General features: G+C 42.3%; 1 protein-coding gene across 9 annotated transcripts; it reads right to left on the bottom strand.

Annotated features, from left to right (window-relative positions):
* Positions 1-2,155: 2,155 nt before the first annotated feature.
* Positions 2,156-20,012, bottom strand: LOC147207843 (protein mono-ADP-ribosyltransferase PARP6). 9 transcript variants are annotated; one of them, XM_086107405.1, is made up of 24 exons: positions 19,769-20,012; positions 17,120-17,199; positions 16,962-17,024; positions 16,600-16,677; positions 15,088-15,182; positions 14,482-14,542; positions 14,226-14,316; positions 13,991-14,057; positions 13,593-13,742; positions 12,855-13,005; positions 11,285-11,416; positions 11,013-11,108; positions 10,298-10,390; positions 9,896-10,021; positions 9,103-9,168; positions 8,863-8,930; positions 8,330-8,378; positions 8,081-8,193; positions 6,908-6,980; positions 5,355-5,424; positions 4,899-4,978; positions 4,765-4,828; positions 4,600-4,684; positions 2,156-3,880 (listed from the first exon to the last, which is right to left on the bottom strand). In XM_086107405.1, the coding sequence occupies exons 3-24, from the start codon at positions 16,962-16,964 to the stop codon at positions 3,793-3,795; spliced, it is 1,899 nt and encodes a 632-aa protein (XP_085963531.1). In that variant the 5' UTR covers positions 16,965-17,024; positions 17,120-17,199; positions 19,769-20,012; the 3' UTR covers positions 2,156-3,792. The 9 variants fall into 9 exon arrangements, with proteins under 9 accessions (XP_085963531.1, XP_085963533.1, XP_085963534.1 ...); XM_086107407.1 differs by having other exon boundaries at positions 4,765-4,831; positions 11,285-11,338; XM_086107408.1 differs by having other exon boundaries at positions 11,285-11,338.

The raw sequence follows: 20,012 nt of genomic DNA, 5'->3' as shown, positions 1-20,012 counted from the left end.
TGGTCGCCTCACACCATGGTGAGAAAAAATGGTGTGTTGAATTTGCTCTATTTTATTTTATCAAGTCACTTTAGACAGCAAAATCATCTGGAAATTGATGCTTTTTTTTTTAAGTCGTATCTGTATCTGGATCCAGTCGATTTAATTTGGTGCAACCACTTTTGCTATTCCTTTGCTTGGTCCATATCTCCCACAAATAGTATTGCTGTACTTCGATTTTGTTTACTGATCAATTGTTGCCGAGGGGAGTTCAAGGGGCTCAAGCATGGTCGCCCCATGGAGTGAACCAGGGAGGGATGGGGAAAATCCGAACTAATGCTGATGAGATATACCGTATATAAAATATATGCAATGCATATCGCAATAAAAACTAGCATCCGCCTGCTGGGAAAAAAATGACGGAGACGAAGTGTGCATACACCCAACTAGGGAGTGAAAAAATAAAAATGACGGACTCAGATGGAGCCGGGCTGTGTTTTGATCGGGAGTTTGGGCTCGCCGGAGCTCAGGGCCGGACTTTAAAGCAGGGGAATTGAATCTTGTTGTCTTTACCTGGTACGAACTGACACGTAGTTTGTCCGCTCAAACCAGCCCGCAAGCTCCTCTGCTCAGTAATCACCCGTAACTGCTGTTTTTGCTTCTCTAGCTCAAGTCAGGCATCTACTTGTTAAATCAAGATGCTTGCTTCCCGTGCTCTCCGGGGAGGAACTGCCCAACAAACCTAACGACGCAAAACGTGCGCAGTCCATAGCTCTACATTAATTGCCATGCACAACATTCACATTCCGTCTCTTACACTGCAGGGGTGAATCTCCGCACGGCCTCAGGCCAAACCCGCCGACCTCCTCCGGGGTCGTGTCCCTGAGCTCGATAAAAGAGTGCTTGATTAACACAACTCCCCTGGTAATTGCTCCTTTTGTGCGTGAATCGAACTGCCGCACTTCCTTCGATGGTCCACAGGTCGTGCCCGCCAAGTTGCCAGAGACCTCGTTGACTCTGGTGTTGCTACTCTTCTTACTCTACAAAACATCCACAGCCAAGTGTGTTTATGGGTCTAGTAGTCACTTTAAGAATGCAAAGAAAGGTAGATCACTATAAAACAAGAGCTCCTCTTATTGGCCGATTGTGAAATTACACTTCTTCTACACTTGCAGCTGGCTCTGGTCTAGAAAAAGTAATTCATTCATTCATGAATTAAATAAAAGCAATAGGGGAAAAGGTACTAAGGCCAAAACGGTCGAGGCAGAACTTGCAGGGATCATAGTGGCACGTCATCTGCTTATTTTACAACAACATAAGCACAATGAGCCAACTTGTTACATTCACAACACCACAAAATTACAAGTTGGGGCACATGGAGTCAAACTCATCTTACAACACCACCCTTGAGAACAAAGATGCTAGGATTTTGAAAACATGCACTCTAAGTGTGCGTGTACGTTGACATGTGGCGAAGGCCCTCTGTTACATCTCGCTAACAACCCAGGCTATACTTCGCTCCTCCTCGACAATGAAAAGATGTTTGTCTCAAGTCACTTTTATACTACCTTGACGTCAGTTAACACTTCCCTCTTCGCTAGTGCTTTAGCGCCATCTTGTGGCATTTTAAGAATGTTATACAAATAACACAAAATCTCAAATTGATGACACGTTCTACAGTATAAAACTTGGGATTCGTCAATCGCGAAATGCAAAAAGGCAGGGGTCCACTCTAACAACACATCAAAAGTGGAATTTGTGTCAGATAATGTGTTTATGTGCCACATACACACTGTGCAGTGCGTGAAGTGATGCCTCCGTTACTGAAAACACTTAAATGCTGCCATTTTGTTGTCCCACACTCTGGGCTATCACTAAATGCGACCGAGGGAAAATATATATTTCACCAAAACAAAGTTATGTATGACACCAATGTGACGAGGAGGAAACATAATGTTTTACAAGAATAAAGTTATATAGTTATAGGAAAAAAACACACACAATCATACTGATATAGGGTATATTGCGTAAGGATGTTTACATTGTGACCTTATTCATATCGTTTTATAGGACACATGTGACTATGCTGATGGAGCGCCCCCTTCTGCTGAAAGAGGGTTACTGCCCATCATCCTTTTGTAGGTCAAGTTCTCAAATGACAGGAGAGTTTATATAAAACTGTGCAAAATCAGAATTTTATTTTATTTTCTTATACCCACTTCACATCACTGGCCATCATCTTTAGTTTCCACACCGGGGACAAGCGGCAAGAGAACTTAAAAAAAAAAATTGAAAAAAACAGGCATCAGTTCTTTGCTGGGTATATTTCATCCATATTTACAGCCCTTCTTTGTACAGACATACATAGTTCACAATATTACAATGTACTTATTTTTCCTTTTTCCTCCAGGATGCAAAAGACACGTCTTTTTAGGCAAGGGTTAAGTGCAATGTCTCATACAATGTAGAGAAAATGGCTGCCCACAAATTGTCGACATACAATAAATTATAAACTGAGAAACCAAATTATCTATACAGGGTTATTATTTGCTCATATGTGCACTTAATACATCCAATTTGTTTCGGCTGGACTCGCAGAACATATTTTGTAGTATTTTCTCTTAAGTTGATTTTGACAGGACAAAGTAATGCCCACAAACATAACATTATATCCATCATGGAAAAATGAATACATTACTGTAAGGTGCTGTTTAGTTCCACAATCTTGTCATTCATTCATTTGGTTGGGAACTCAGTATATCTTTGATGTCAAAATTAGCTGACATTTTTCATTTTACCAACAACCTGGTGCTCAATGGACAATAGTTTTGTGTAATAAATGTACTGCTCAAACAATGGACAGAAAAATCAAATTCTAGTATCAGATTTATCTGCCCTAGAGGATGCCGGCTATGTGTAGGAACTGAGAAACAATTAACCAAAAAACACATTCTTTTTCACTTGACATTTTACCTCATGCAATGTTTGGAGCATAACAAGGATAACACTATCGATGAATCTCATATCAAAGTGCCTTTAGTGATAGTTCAAAACTGCCCTTATTGAATTCTGGCAAATGAATTCCATTGGCCAAGGACCAAATGACAGAGCTGCGCTTGCCCTTTAAATCACAATTGTATAGACATAATTGGTGCCATTAATCAAACAATATCCAACATGAAAAATAATGTGCGATCATCTCTCGCTCTGGCGGGGAACCGACAATGAGCTATGTATGGCCCGCCAGAATGCCTGATGCGGCTTGCCCTGCAAATCTAAAAACACATAACTACTGTCTTTGAAAAAGCCCAATATAATACACAATATTTGTTTTGCATCATATTTTAAAGCTCCTCGGAGGATTAAAGGAAATTAGGAGATAAACTCCTGTGTGCGTTTACATCCTTTACAGGTGACCCACAATTGATCATTGGAATACATATACAGTACAATTGTACATAGAAAATGAAAAAAATATAGATGGAGATACATGTGCGGCAAGAAAAGAGATGAAGCAGGTTATAACTGAAGAAAAGCCATGCCAGATTTATTTTTTCTAAACGGTAAACATTTTTACGGTCAAGAGTGCCCGCAAGAGCGTAAGATAGTCCAATGAAAAGAACACAATAATGTCCTCCCAAAAGCTCTCGGGTCAGCTCGCTTCCTCCAAGACATTCACTTGCTTGACTCCCCCCCCTGCCCCCCCCCCCCCCAGCTGCTCTGCGCTCCTCTCACCCATGGCGATGCATGGATCTACTTTACATGAAGTGCATCCTGTCTTGCAAACGCCTCCATCAGCCTGATGATGCAGATCTATGACCCGATCACACGCATGATCTCTTTCTGCACCTTGGGCTCCTGTGTGTTAATGTTGGCATCTCCCACTTGGCCGTCTTCATACCTGTAAATGCAAAAAAAACAAAGCCACGCTAGGACATGGATAACTTGCAAACTCTACATAGGTGATTCAAACCTAAAACCTCATAACTGTCAGACCACTATTGATTATATTGTGGTACACGAAATGGAGAAATATACTGTACTTAGATCAATTAGTCAGCTGGCATTAGCCGCATGTATTTTTCTTTTCTGACCTCACTTGCATTCAATGCTACAAGGGCCGATGCCGTCTTAGTCGATGAAATAAGAAAATTGGTAAGAACCACCATATTTCCTCATATGTTGTGCAGTATCTTCAGTACGTTAGATTTCAGCTTCTACGTGCTGCCATGTCAGTCTCATCTGCCCACGGCCTCAGTAGTGCTGCCCAATGTAACTTACCTGTAAATTAGCAATGTGACTGTTTCTTTAACCAGTCAGATTTCAAGTTCGACTCCCATCTGGCCCGCAATAATGTCAGTACTTTTCTGTCTTCTGATTGGTAGATCAGGACACAACAGTTGCAGACCAATTTCGACCAACATAACACGTTAACTGCACACGGTGTCATCTTGCCAAATATCGATTCTCAACTGTTGACTTGATGGTGGCGGCCACTGCGCAGGCTTGAATGTGAATGCTTGGTGTAAAGTCAGCTGAGATATGCTCCAGCTCACTCAAGACTCGAGTGTGAACAAGCACAACAGAAGAGGATTAAGCAGTTTAAAGGCCATTACTCACACAAAAAAGAAGCGAGTACAAACGTGGTCCGACACAGGACACACCCAAATGTTGCCGTGCTTCTGCAGATCCTTGGATGTGATCACTGTTTGAAAAGAGGGAGCGGGCGTACGACATGAGCTGTGGCGTTTCGTTACAGTCAGGTGTCATTCTTTTTGTTTTTACCTTCACAAAGTGCAATGCAGTTCAAGTTTCGACTTTGCAGAAATCTCGATTGGATTGGACGACTCTGCTTGAAATCGCAAAACGGGAGCATGATAAACACCAATGGGATTGTTTAGCAGGAGTCCACGCCTTACCTGTGGTATGGTGTTCATGCGGTTGTAACGCTGCACCAGCTCGTTTTTGGTGGGCATGCGGTGTTGTCCTTTCCCCATCCCTGCACCAAGTAGAACACAAACAGACCTCCTTTAAAGGGTGAGTCAAGTCAAAAATGTTCTTTGCAATAATCTGTTCTATGCGCCTGCACTCATCGAAACGCGGCACACTCATTCATATTTAGTTTCTGCAATATGACTTAAGCAGCATTTTGCCATTTGCTGTCAACTCAAAATGGCATGACAAAGGGCTCAACTTGCTACATCACATCAGAGCCACACCACAAAGGTTTGACAGTCCAAGGCCCAGCACTTGACATGAACACACAATACATGAATCAACCCCCCCCCCCCCCCCCCATGCAGTCATCGCTGTAAAAGACTCAAAAGTGGATAGGGCGGAGATGAGAGGACAAAGGAGAAGTGAGTCATTCCTACCCGAGTATCCAAAAGATATGCTGGAGATGGGGCTGAGATAGATGCCCTTTCCATATGCTGCGCCATGCAGCTTGGTTTGGAAAGTGTGGAGAGAAAGCAGGATCAGTGTGGCGCGGAACAAAAACTCAACGATCAGTCAATCGAAGTTCAATTACATTGCTTTTCAGACCAAAAAAAAAATTGCAACTCAAAGCGCTGCACATGGATTCAAATCAACCCCTGCCCCCGCTCGTCCTCAATGGCACAGAAACATAGGTGCATCCACACATCGACACATTAAAAGTAATGATTTAAGGCGGAGTACGGAGCACAGTAGTCGAGCGTTTCCATCTATATCCAGTTGAATTGTACCACTTGGAAGCAAATATATCTGATTCTTGTCACTTGAACCACACAGTGAAAATCCATTCTAAAGATGAGACATTTAGTGGAATATGCTTCAGAGACGGACAGAATGAGTGGAGGTGACGATGATATTCAAATTGCGGGGAGGAGGCGATTTGACGCCTTAAATGTTTGCGACAAAGGAGGCACAAATTACAGCCATCGGAACCACAAGAAGGATCGTCCAAGAATAAAAATTAACCTCCTGATATGACTTTGAAGCAAGTTAAATCTATCTTCGGCGCTCCTCCAAGCAGTTGTGTCGTGCAAACGGAAGACATTTCTGCCGCAGAATTCATCTCTTTTAATTTGATCATGTTCGTCCTTGAAAAGAGTCGGAAAAGTAAATAGAAAAATACACCAGCGGATGGAGCGAGGCACCCAGAGATATTTGATCTGATATTTAATGTTGGAAATTTGCTAAGTAGCAAAACTGCTTTCACGTACTGTTTAATTCACTACGTTCTATGTCCGAATGTACAATGTTTGCAGAAGAAGAGCAACACAGGAAAAAAACAATGGAAAAAGTCAGTCAGTGCCAGTGTATGGTGTGACAATAAAAATACTTATTGGATTGGGAAAACTGCTTTCAGCACAGCAAGTGAGTGTCAAACTTCTCATTCCACTCCTGATACCGCGGAATGTTCTCGCTCTGTTGTCGTCCCACCTCTGTTACACGTCCGATACTACTTCCGCCCGTTAATACAGAAGAGCAACATGGAAATATGGAAAATAGTTATTTTTAGAAGTCGTAAAAGGCGTTCACGCACAGCCAGAAGATGGTGTGTCTTTACGAAGCACATTGAGTTTTACTCACTGAGCCGTTTATTGACCTCCTCCAATGGAAGCTCTCTTAGAAGTCTTTACTCACTATGGGTCGCCTTATCCTTTGCATTCTGCAACGTCAGACCTAGCCTACACTGTGCTCTAAGTGGTTCACCCCAAGAGGGTGCACAGGCAGCTTCCTAGCTAATGGTACAACAGGTGTGGCATCCCCTGTTGCACACACTGGCTGGGGAGAAATTCTGCCAGTACACCCTGCTGGCTCAAGTGGCGAAAAGGGAAGCTGGCATCTATTAACTGCAAAAATGAATCAGCCGGACAGCCAGCCTGCTCGGTTGCAAAGCAGACTGACGGTCCGAGAAGGCAAACTGCCGGGAATGACGTACCTGCAGTTTGGTATAAGAGGCATTGACTAGTCCATTTCTCAGAACAGAGTGCCAGTTCTCTATATGGGAACCACTAGAGCAAGTGTAGAGGGAGATGAGAGAAAAGAGGCATGTGAATGATGCCCCGAACAAAATGTACACTGCAAAGTTCTTTTTTTTTTTCCCCATGTCCATGTAAAGTGATTTGCTTCTCAGCCATGAGAATGATTTTGGGGGGGGGCTCACAATGAGAATGACCTGGAAGTATCAGGGAGCCAATAACTATAATAGTCAATCTTAACTATTGTATTTCCTAAAATAACAGCCACCACTCTAATTAAAGCCATACCTCAATGTATCACTTGCTGTGTGGATTCAGTTGTACATTATATAATTACATATGTAAAAAAACTAAAACATTTATGGTATGTGCAGATTTCTCGAAAAAGCAAGAGGGCTCTATTTCTACTACTCTCTTCAATGAGTAGGCCACAATAAATAAACAATACACAGTATTACATTTCTCATGATAAACTTTGTATGATATTCTGATTAAGCGTATTGTGTTAGATATATTTACCTGGAAAAGTCATTAACACATTATTTTTAAACTGTATTTGTAGAAGAAACGGGTTCCTCTTCAAGAAACGCCATACCGATGACAGTACACTCTGCAGTTGAATAAATGAACACATCTAGCACTATTTGCAGAAATACAGGAATTATCATTTTACACTGGCAAGTAGCTACGTCTTGGTTTGTGCTATATTTAGGGTATTGTTCTCGTTTATACGGTTCCTGACAGTCATCTGCGGCCTGTCACGGGAAGCAATGTGCCGACATTCAATCAATATTTTTACAATTATGCAACTCACAGTAGTATCCTTTCCACTGACGACAACAAATATTCATGACATGCTAGCAGACAATTATTTGACATTTATTTCCTAGCTAGCAGTCTAACATTTGCCTTTGATGCCGACACACTACAGTACATGCGTCCCAGGAAAATGCACCTGCTGAGTGGTGGCGTTTTGTTGTTGCTCCATCTAAATCTACTTGACCGTAGCCCACCGGCATGGACTCATGTTGTTATATAACACTAAGAATGTAGGCTGTCCCATGTGATGCCACACAAAAAAATTGAACGGATGCAAAGCGTGTCACTGATGGGAGGAAGTAAAATAGACTCACTGGAAGGCAAAGGTGCTGCCGTAGAGCTTTTTGGCAGTGCGGAAACGAGCCTCCTTGGCTGGAGGGCTGCTGAGCAGCAGGAACTGGTGGGAAGTGTGCATGAATTTCAGTTGCTATCACGATGAGGATCATGTCGTCACATGAAAGAAAGGGGAATCGAAATGAGACAGAATAGAGAAGTGGAACCCTCACATGACACAAGGCTAAAAGCTGTTTGGTCATTGACAGGCGGTGCTTTTGATTTCCTACCCTACTAAGAGGCAACTTGACAATGTGAGATCTATTACTGGAAATAATCCTGCAAAAAGACAAAATGAAAACAAAAATAATGCAGCATTAAAATCACATCAAGTGATTCCTAATCATTGGTAATATCAGAAGTAACATCTTGGCGTTTTCTAAAATAATAATTTACTAAATGTCACTCGATATCTTTTCATACTTGTTAGACAGATAAGACAGTTGACGTTTGACTTATAACAATGCTCATACGGTTAATGAAGGTTCACGTAAATTAAAGGGAACCTTTTGAGCCTTGAACAGATTATGTCTGAAACCTCCTAAGACTCCACCGCATCATTGGCTGTCAGAAGAGTCCATCAAACACACTTAACTGTCCCCGGTGCAAATCCCGCCTTATTATATCTAATTGCGGTGTGCTCATTGAGAGTTTCATTGTGAAACATATACAGAGTACAGGTTTTCAACTTTCTATTCATTTAATGTATCCATCTGCTAATTTGGAGCAAATGTTCCATTTTTAACATGTTCTCTCCACCCACCACTGTAGTAGGGGATGGGCCAAAGGGTCCAGTTTGTCCATCTGCTTCTTGATCTCTAAATACGAGCCCTGGCAAAAACACACAAGAACGTGCTCTGTTCAGCAAGTCGAATATAAACCCTTTATTGCCAAAGAGGACAAATGCAAAAGTCGCTTGAGAAGATAGTGAATGCGTAGCACTGCAATAAAGCAATAAAACATTTTTGTTTCCGTCTATTTTACAATACGCTACTTATTGTACCTGGGTCATTTCCCGTATAGACATGACGCTGTCCAGCGCTTTTTGCAGCCTCTCGTAATTCTTCTTCTGTGTTCATCGGTGGAGCCCAGCAGCATTTGCATGTGACGAAAGAGAGGGAGGAACATGCACACATTTAAAAGCAGGACAAAGGACAAAAATATAGCCCTCATTTACCAATTAAGTTTTACAGTTACCGGTAAGTTGCTCTATCGAGCAGTGCAGCTGGTTAATTCACATCTTATCGCACCATTGCAAAAATGTCACCAATATTAAAGAGCGACACTGTACTTTGTGAGTTCACATTGAAGAAATAATATTATGCTTTGAATACAAAAAATCCTTCAAAACAATTTGTATTTAATTATTCAAGATTACAATGACCCCCCCCCCCCCTGCCAAAAAACCCCCGATGTGGCTTGTTAATATCTAAGAACAACATCAAAATATCCTAACTCATGCCAAGGATACCGCATCTAAGAAGGATTAAAGAACACATCTGGTTCTCCAAAGGTGAGTATTTATGTTGCAATGTCATCTCAATGGTTGGCAAAATGTGTCAGGATTATATCTCAATTGACTAAGGGTCACTTCGATAAAATGCTATATGTACAAGAGAAACTTTTTATATGAGAAAAGAAAAAAAAGTTGCCCTTTTAACTCATTTACATCAATTGGCTTCAGAATAAGCGATAAAAGGCCCCTGCCCCCTTTCACTATCTCCTCATCCCCAAGAAAGATGATGTATGTTAAATGTTCTAGATATTTATACAACAGTACTTCAACGGATGCTGACCTTTGGGTTGAAGGCCAAAGTCTTGGGGTCACTGGGGTCGACCACCGAGGGGTAGGGCTCAAAGATGATGCTCTTGCGTGGAGACTCGAGTGCAGCGCGGCACATTGCCACAAGGAGATCTACCACCTGCAGAACGGAAAGGAAAATATGATTACTGTTATTCTCCCTGAGATTGCCATCTTGTCAGCAAATAGTAGCTGGGGGTGCTTATTTACTCAAATGCATATGGAGTAGGCGTCTCTTCGGGTTAAGAGGCCTTTTGTCGTACAAATGCATTTTTATAATATTGAACAATGCTACCGGGATTTTACATCCCATGCAACATTGCGGTGTGTGTGTGTGTGTGTGTGTGTGTGTGTGTGTGTGTGTGTGTGTGTGTGTGTGTGTGTGTGTGCTTATCACCTCTGCACCGGTGGCCACTTCCTCTGCAGCCCCTGACATCACGCCCAACGTGTAGAACGAGAACACGCACAGCTCCCTTGTGCACACGGCCGGCTACACGCAAGCACGCACACACGCACGCACACACACACTTACTTAAACACGTGAGTACCTTACAGCTTGTCAAAGTTGGTCGTCTAACCACCATTTCGGAACAAAGTATGTCATCAAAAATGTATTTCACTACATGTCTTTTCAGCCAGCATCAAAGCATTAACTCTGCATGGATACGTTTCGATTTTTTTTTTTGGTACCTTATATAAGTGGTCGAGGAAGACTAGGCACCAGAGTTCTCTTTCAATTATGCAGCTTCATTCATAACAAAGAGAATGTCGAGTACATTTATCCAGTGTGAAAATAATGGCGTGATAGTCCAGGATGTTCATGATTAGTGGTTCCATTTAGCCATGTTTACGCTTTTGCGGTTTTTCACTTCATGTTTTTTTGGCCTATGATGAGCAATTGGGGGCTGGTACTAACCATATTTTGTAAGCAAAGCACTTCTGTGAGTTGGACTTTTGTGACTGGTGTTTGTGTGTTCCAGCTCTCTGTGCGAGTTGACAAGGAGCACTATGAAAGTGTACATTGAGCTGATACATCACCATTAGCAGCTAATTTCCTGTTATAACCTTGGACACGACTGGACTTAGAAACATGAATCTGTGTCTTTTGATACCTTCAGCATGGATCCGTTCTGAAAGACATGCTGCTCATCGCAGACCACGCAGTACTCATTAAGTGTGGGGATCCTCTGCTCGGAGTACTTCATTATCTGGCCAGAGAAAACACACCTTCCTGTGTTCAACTCTCTCATCCAGTGTTGAGATGTAAAGATCACTGAGAGCTACTGAGTAGCCTATGCATGAATTGTGATGAATGGGTGAATAGTAACTATTGCTGAGTGTCTCATACGCAATAAGTTATGACCTGAGTGAGTTTGTATTGCACCTGCACTAAGAAGCCGTACTCCAGTGTGGGAATGTTCTTGCAGTGTCCGCCCGCCTGGGATGAGAAAAACAATTCAATCAGCTGCCTGGTGGTGATCTGTGCAGGGGCCCTGGCCGCCGGGACCGCCACGGTCTGATGAGTCAAGTGGAGAGAGTATTATGGCTAACGGTACGACAGTCACACATGAAGACGTAAAGGGATGGCGGTGAGTGATAAGAGGAGAGAACATCAAACAGTGGGTTTGAATTCAATGTACAAAGATATGCCGTACTTCCCTCGAATTGTTGACCTTAGGAGTCCTCGCTCTTTTTAAAAACTGAAAGCTACTTCTTGAGTACTCATTAATATATAAAACAGTCCAAGTGGGGCCATTATTCAAGCAATCAATGGAATAATCAATTGGATAATCAATTCTAAAAAGATTGAGCGATAGCCTAAGTCACAAATGAAAACGGCAGCACTTACTGATGCATGTACGATCCCTCCGATAAATTAATTTGCGGAGTGTCAACAGATGTTGCAAATCAGTTCCCGCATCATTTGTGTTGGTGACGAGTTCACACACCACATAAACAAAGGGCTGGGCAATTCATCAAAATGTAATTGTGGTTTCAATTTTGCTTTCTCATCATAAAAACGTGATAATTGAAGACCGATTATCGAGCCGGATGGCGCAGTGTATTGATGCAAGTTAATGTGTTGTGAAAGCACCTTGAATGCACTGCGTTGTTTGTGCAGCACCTCAGTGCACATCTTGCAATAAGATTACATTGTGCATACTAAAGCGATCAAGCACTTTCAGATGGATACGTGGTAAGTTACATTTTAGAGTTACTTTCAAGATCCTCTTGTTTTCAAATCTCTGAATAATCTCGCGCCACCTTACCTCTCTGAGCTCATCTGCCCCTACACACCTGCCCGGCGCCTCAGGTCTGCAGACCAGACATTATTAGAAGATCGAGCCTTTTCTATTGCTGGTCCCTCTCTCTGGAATGACCTCCCACTGAACATTCGGCAAGCCTCCTCGCTGCCCATCTTCAAAACCCTCCTCAAAACTCACTTGTATTCTTTGGCATTCGACTCAGCATGACTTAGATTTGTTCTTGGTTTTACTGTTTGGTGCTTTCTACCGTCTTTATTACCGATTTGTCTTACTGTTTATTGTGCATGTTAAATTGCTCCATGTACAGCACTTTGTATGCAGCGATGGCCGTTTGAAAGTGCTATATAAATACAGTTGACTTGACTTGACTTAAGAACAAAAAAAGCAACTATGAAAAAAAAGTGTGACTTATAGTATTTGTTAATAATGTAAAAATGCATACAAATAAAGACTTTCCTCAATCTGTAGTCAAGTTAAAAATACAAAGTAAAAATTAAGCAATTTAAATGCCCCAGATATGAGGAAATACGATATCCACTATGTATACAAAAGCATCTGGGCACAGTGAAAATGAACAGAACATTGATTCGCGGGGGAGGGGGGGGGGGGGGTCCATATAATTTGTCCATACATGAGAAGTGGAGAATGACAAGATTTGATTGTATTTTTATTGTGAGACACACTAACCTGGCTATTTGGCGGATAGCTGAAGAGCTCCCCTTTCGGGTTCTTCATTGTACATGAGATGGATCGATTCATGAGGCGGGTCACGCGGAGTTCAGGCACGCTCAGCTTCCCCTTCAGGACCGTGTCTTGGATCAAGGGGAAGCTCGGGGACCTTGAAAAGGAGAACAAACAAATCATTTGCAGCAATTCCTGTTGACTTGCTATCTATGAGACAATGCTGCGTTTGTCGTTGATAACATGTTTAATTGTTCCATACGAACAAAATCCTCATTAATAATGCATCTTTGGAGGTTTTGAATAGTGCTATACAAGTGCCATTTGTGCTAAAGAAGAATTGTTTGATAAAAAAAATAATGCACTTTGTTTTACACTAGCGATTTTTTTTACACGATTAATAAAATAAAATTGTTTTCATTTTTAAAACTATGGTTTAAATGTATTTATAAATTATTTTTTACGCTTTTTTGGTGAGTAAGAATGACAAGAGGATACTTCTCTGTACAAACGGTTAACAGTCCTATAATGTCAAATTGTATTCATAAATATAATTGAAAAATGAAAAAATCTGCTGGCTTGTTCATGAGTTCTTTAAACAATTTAAAGATTTTTTTTTACATTTATATTTCAAATATATTGACCTGACAGCGACACAAAAAGCTAACCGAGACAGGAATGTCACTGTTTTTTTCTAACTGTTGAACATACATGCATCTTGCATTACATATATGAGAAATTTACTTGGGGATTGGAGAGAAGATGCTGAGCCCAGCGCGGAACTTTTTGATGGTTCCGCCAGCTTTGAACCAGCTGTGCCTCTTCTCCTGCTGGGCCTTGAGGAACTCATTACTGAGATGCTTCCACTGCTGGGATGTGAATGTGCTCAGGATCCTGTGAATTATAACAAGAGCGCAGTGAAGGTGTCGAGCAGGGAAATGTTCGTTTGGCAAAATGGAACAACAGTCGTTAGTTTGAGATGCATTATAATTCTGGCAAACACACCCTCACTAAAATTGAATGAAGTTACTTCTAAGCCCATATGTACAATTATGAGATTATGTCAAAGGATTCCAACAATTGCATTTGGCACTATTGGTATAGCATCAAAGCATTTGAAAATACAGACAGGTAAAACTCACTTTTTGAGTTGCAAGCCAAGGCTGAATCCTTCTTTATTGGAAGGCTGGAACACATCGACCGATGGCTCTGCAGGAAAACGACTGACATGATTACACGGGGCAGTCACGCAAACGCTTCTCCTGAGCCTCCGCTGCCTTGTCGTGCTGCGTGCGTGCTACTCACCTCCCACGCTCAGGCGCGTGGCACAAATTGCTAAAAAGCGCCATCAACATCAACAACGACATCTCTACTCACCGGGCCCATCGAGGTACTGAGAAAGACAAAAGCGAAGTCTCAGAATAATGGGCTCTGTTCTGATAACTTTCCAAGCTGTCGCAACCTCCTCCTGAGTCAGACACACACATACACATGCACATATATGCAATGTTAGCCAGCTAATTATGATTTCTCCTCACATGATTAAACGGGGACTATGTGTGGCGTAGTGTTGGCTGGATGTGCAAAAGAAGAATAACAATGGCGATGCAAAATGATCAGAATGCTGACTCACATCGAGGAAGCCAACGTTAATATGAAGATCGATGTCGACGTCGTCAATGATGCCATACTCCCTGTTCAAAGACACAAGTTATAGGCATTCATTTAAACACAGATGTTTACCTCTGCCAAGCTCCAAAACATGAAGTGTGAGTATGAAGTGTTGTGTTCACTGATGTACACTGGTTTCTTCTTTTTATTGTTCAGCAGGATTACCCAAAAATCTTGCGCCCAAATTTCATGGAGTTGACAAGGGCTCATTCCAATTCAGAGTGCTTCTGACCGCTAACCAGTCCAATGTGTACCGGTGGTTTGGCTTTGTGGTGGTCCATATTAATTTCCCACTCAATACTTTTAGTCAACTGTAGGTTGACCCTCCAGTTTTTCACAACTGGCTTTCATGCAACTGGTGTAGGAAACAATTCCATCCCATGCATTGCTTATTGTTACCTGGTGATTGCTTGGCAACGAGTACAGGGCTTAGTCAGTGTTTGCAGAGGTTCCCGTGGTTGACTTTCATCAACCCTCAATGTACTGTTCAGTCCAGGGTGGAGTGTGCTTGCGTGCGTGCGTGCGTGCGTGCGTGTGTGTGCCCACATGGGCAAGCGCTTGCGTGTACCTGACGGAGACAGCACTGTCAGTGTAGATGTCTTTCACTGCCTCAATGTCTGCATCGAGTTGAGGATGGCGGTAGAGGTCAGCGGCGCAACTCCCCTGTCACAAACATTTTGGGCCGTCAACCGTGCAGCACATAAACACGGGAGGAGCATGTGTCATGAAATCAATACTTCATTTTTCTTGATAGGACACAAATGGCAATAGCAATAGCAACATAGTGCAGTAAATCAAGCTTACATCGTTATGACGACGATGCAAAAGCCATTCAACAGTCACAAACCACATGAAATCAGTTTCCATGACGACAACATTATTTTGGCATTTTATAGCCAGTACGTGATCACTGTGACCGTAATTCCACACCGCGGAATGCTCGGCAGTCACAGCGCATGTAGTCGGACAACTATTCACAACGTCACTAAGTGGAAACTGAGCCCCCCGCTGTCTGCATCAAAGTCAGGCATGCAAATCACTATATTGTTAGTGAACAGTTACATTCATATTTTCTTGAAGAAGGGCCAAATCAACATGTGAAATGATTCTCAGCAGTCCACTTCCTAGCAGGTTTAATGCGCTGAAAGTATTTTTCAACGCTGTGCTTTGGTACAATTATCATCAAGCGCAGCAATGCAGTTCTGCCAGCTGGCTCAAAAATGAAGATAATATGGGGCCTGACTGTTGTCCACATCTCTCGCCATCGAGACAGCAAATTAAGACTCTTGATCACCTCAGCTCACAAAGACATTTCGCAGACCTTCATCCTAATCTTTTCCTTTGTGCGTTCATGTTCTACTGCGACAAGAGAGGCAAGCTACGAAATTCCAGACTGGATTTAAATTTCAATTGCAGGTCTTGGACGATAACGCAGTATCAGTGCAATATGGAATCTTTACGGAATGGGACGATGCTTTAAAAGGTGTCGAATGGTGACAGGTGAACAGTCCTGCAAAGGCAGACAGTACCACCAATCAAAGAAAACACTTAAAACATTTGATCTGGATATCATTGTGAAGAGACGCAGGAAAACTCCAGACCTTGCATGTGTGTGGTTTGCTGTATTGATCATCTGGAGTACATCACACATCAGAGGAAACGTGAAACCTTTTTTCCTCATCGTGTGTAGTCACTCTGATGTTACAAGTCCTACGCATGTACCCTGCTGTGATCGCAGCAAATGTAACGGCAGCCACTAAATTGAGTAAAATGGGTGTTGCTTACAAAGCTGCAATTTTATCAGAACTTGAGAAAACATGTCAGTCACCTTTGTGAAAAAGAAGTTTTCTTCTGCCACTTACAAAAAAGACCGTGCTTTATGATCTGAATACCCCAAATAATGCTCATCTTCCATATTTTTCAAACTGCTGACACCTTCACAAACTTCCTCTACTCTAATGGCTCTATTCCACACAGATTTGTTCCACAATTTCCTTCACAAAATGATCCATCTGGCATGTCAAGGTTCATTATGCCCGAATGCCAGCAGCAGCAAACGACTGAATCCGTCCCTCCGTACCTGGATCCCGTACAGGAATTGCTCCGGCTCGTTCTCCCCATCAGATTCCTCGTCAGTCCAACTCTGGCCTTTGATGTCCTGTGGGCATTGTAAAGATAGAAACTGCAACCATTTCCTACTGGGCCTTTCATCAAAAGTCACGATTTGTTTGTTCAACAGCTTCAAAACAGAGCTTTATACATCTATCTCCAAAGAACCAGAGATGACACTTTACAAAGTGATTTAAAAATAACCAAGCAAAGTCTCCAGAGGTCCAGTGGAATAAATAGTCTTTATTTGACGTACTCAGGAGTTGAGACTCGTAGAATAAGTGCATTTGGCTAAGTGAGTAATGCTATCAAATAGGAGACGAACTAGCTTACCATCGGTGCGGCTGTTCTCCGGGTTCAATCAGACAGCTTTAGGCCTCGTGCCAACCATCACAGCTGGGAAGGAAGGAAGCCAGGATGTCTTGCACACATACAACAATTTGACTTAAAAAAAAAAAAAAGACTATGCAGAAACAAAGAGGTGGGGCCACCTCTTATGATGACACTCTTCTCCTGATCCACTGGTGAAAGGACACTATGATCCTCTCATCGTTGATCCTTTCATCTATAACTGCTTCAAACAAAAAAGAGTATGCAGAAAAGTGGTTATGATGGAATGACTGTCTTGTGTTGTTATGTAATGACTTCAAGACGGCTCTGCCAAAGTGGCTGCCTTTACAGCAGCTCCTATAATTGTTGCTCTTCTACTTTCTTCCTTTTATAACTTTACTGCTGTAAATTGGGAATTTCTCCATTGTGAGACGAATAAAGGTTTTCTTATTCTTGTTCTTTGTCGGCACACTCTCTTTTAAAATGTCTGCACTTCACCTTCCTGCTGTCTCCTAGCAACAACCGTCTCTGCTTCCTTTTCAGAGTGGCATTAATCACTGTGGAGCCTGCTTTTGTGTGTGTGTGTGTGTGGGGGGGGGGGGGGGGGGGACTGGATGTTCATCACTCAGGTTGTCTTTGTGTCGTCACGTGTGCTTTCCTCGAGAAGGAAAAATATAGATATATATTCAGGTTGGCTCAACTTTTAATAGACTCATACTAATAAAAATAGTATTTCTGCTTTTGAGAACACATTGGTAAAAACTAACATTTCCTGGTTTGCTGGTATGGTGAATTGAAATTTTTAACGTCACATTTAATTAAGGATGTGCATAATCGTCGATCCAATGGTTGCAACGGATTCTGCGGATTTGCATGGAATTCATTGTTGATTAATCGTGTCTTGAAGGAGCTGAGCCAAAACGGTGTGCACCTCATGGCTGTAACCAACAGAGGTCATTATTTATTCACTCAAGTTACTCCAAGAACATTCAGATCAATTTTCTGCCATCCATGCATTGATCCTTATTTTAAAAAAGAGGATTATAAAGTGGCCACAAATATTCCCAGAGGAGATTTCGTTGAGCATACTTCCACAGACATCAGTTCTCCAAAGAACAATCAGCGAGAACAAAAGAATGTTTCGGTTTTCTTTGGCTGTTTTGCAACATTTAAAGAGGGCCCAACAATGGATGAATGTGAGAAAAGAAGACGGAGTGTTGGTGCCACCTCAGCTTATCTTAGTAAAAATAACAAATGCTAGCTGTTAGCTGCTTTTTTGCATGTGGCTGAGTGAGTAGTCGCCTTGTGTCCTCACTTATTATCAAAGGAATCATTTATAATTGATGAAAATAGTATTGATTATTGACTTTTATGCTACAATGGCTAATGTATATTTGTCTCACAATCCTTCATAAAAAAATGTGAATATGAGGTAACTTCTGTTTCGCTCTCCTAATTTGTCATTAAAATAAGTGTATTTGGAGATTTATCTCTTGTTTAAACTTTTTGTCACACTTGTATGACAGATAATGTTAATTATGTTACAGTGGTTGCTTGGTTTACAACACAGCATCTAACCTTCACTTGGACTCACAACATATTTATATTATCAGAAGGGCAGTACCTAAACTGTTATGCGAGATCGGGACTTTCCACGAGGCAATACGTTTCTGTCTAAACTGATTCTAGCTGGTATCAACTGGCGCATTCCTATGCCGTGGGCGTCACCACAAAGTCTCCAGGAAGCAGTTCGGCAAGGTTAACTGATGAGTTGGCGTGCTTCAAGGACAACATCTGGTTACAGAGTTTAATTGCGGACATGAGGGCGTTATACAGGCATGACTAAATATGGGCTGAAGACACACTTCAAGTGCCACGTGCTGTCAACTGAAAATCATATCACAGCGCCGAAGGGCTCAGATAACAACTGTCGCGGCTCACCTGTTTACTGAGTTTGGTCATGTGACGTTCGCAAGCTGACCCCTGTGGCACTGTGATGTCATTTTCGGTCGACAGCAAGTGGCAAAATGGCCGCGCCTTGAGATGGGTATAAACGGACTTTTCTGCCTAATTCATGTTCCACAAATACAATATCAGATTATTGTGTTAAATCAAGTGGGAGCGCATACAACATTCTATTGTAAAGAAAATGTTTTGACTCGACTTCCCCTTTAATAAGGGGTTTGTGCAGATGATCGTTTGACCTCAAAACAATTGATTCCTGTTCTACGATTTCCATTGTTTCTGAATAAATCGTCTGTCAGACGGCATTGTGAAAGGTTCCGCTCTCGCTACAAAGCTGTCATGTATGAAAAAGAAAATAGCGATCCATCCTATTTTGGTTCAGTGAGTTCAATGAATGTCAAATGCGGGTGTGCGGCTGTGACACAAGACCGTATACACAATTACCAAACCAAAACATGAACCACTTTAGTGTTGTACACATCAAAGCGGCAGCACAGCGGAGCATCACGGTAGAGAATGCTGATACAAAATCCAAATAGAAGCATCAACACAGACTCCTCATGCTGCCTTTGTGCGCCCCGTCGCTTTAAAGACCTTCTTCCTCATAGCAGAATTCTACCTAGTCATGTCCTGACATACAACCCCCCCCCCCACCCAATCACCATCCTCATCCCCAAAGGCTTTGTGGTGTCACATACCGACGCAGCACCATCGTCCTCATTTCTACTCATGAAGATTATTTAGCACAAAATGCAGTCAGGCACATTTTCCCCTCCCCCTCTCCACATACCCTGCTCACCCCCAACACCCCCCCCCCCCAAAAAAAACCCCTCTTCCATATTTACCTTCACAGAGGATGGAGACGCAGGATGCTGTCCTTGTCTCAGCCTCTTCCTGCCTGGCGCCTGCAAGCACAGACGACGGCAAGATCATCAAAAATAACTCCACGATTTGAGACAGTGTGCTTGTCAACGTCAGCTCAAGCCGCGCCGACCGCTGTCTCGTGTATTTTGCCTGACAACACTAAAGGGTTTGGAGCATGCTCAGTGAGAGCAGACAGCCAAGTCATGTGACCCGCAGCTGACTGCA

Source organism: Hippocampus guttulatus, chromosome 3 (assembly GCF_054856545.1).
Source record: "Hippocampus guttulatus isolate MCC_2025c chromosome 3, RoL_Hgut_1.0, whole genome shotgun sequence".
Classification (NCBI taxonomy): domain Eukaryota; kingdom Metazoa; phylum Chordata; class Actinopteri; order Syngnathiformes; family Syngnathidae; genus Hippocampus; species Hippocampus guttulatus.
The sequence above is the reverse complement of the archived record's forward strand: the minus strand, read 5'-3'. Positions and strand labels throughout refer to the sequence as shown.

Coding starts and splice junctions, on each gene's coding strand:
- LOC147207843 (XM_086107403.1), bottom strand. Junction 13,743..13,990: donor CTTGGCTTGCAACTCAAAAA/GTGAGTTTTACC, acceptor TATAATTCACAG/GATCCTGAGCACATTCACAT. Junction 4,979..5,354: donor CATATCTTTTGGATACTCGG/GTAGGAATGACT, acceptor TACTTGGTGCAG/GGATGGGGAAAGGACAACAC.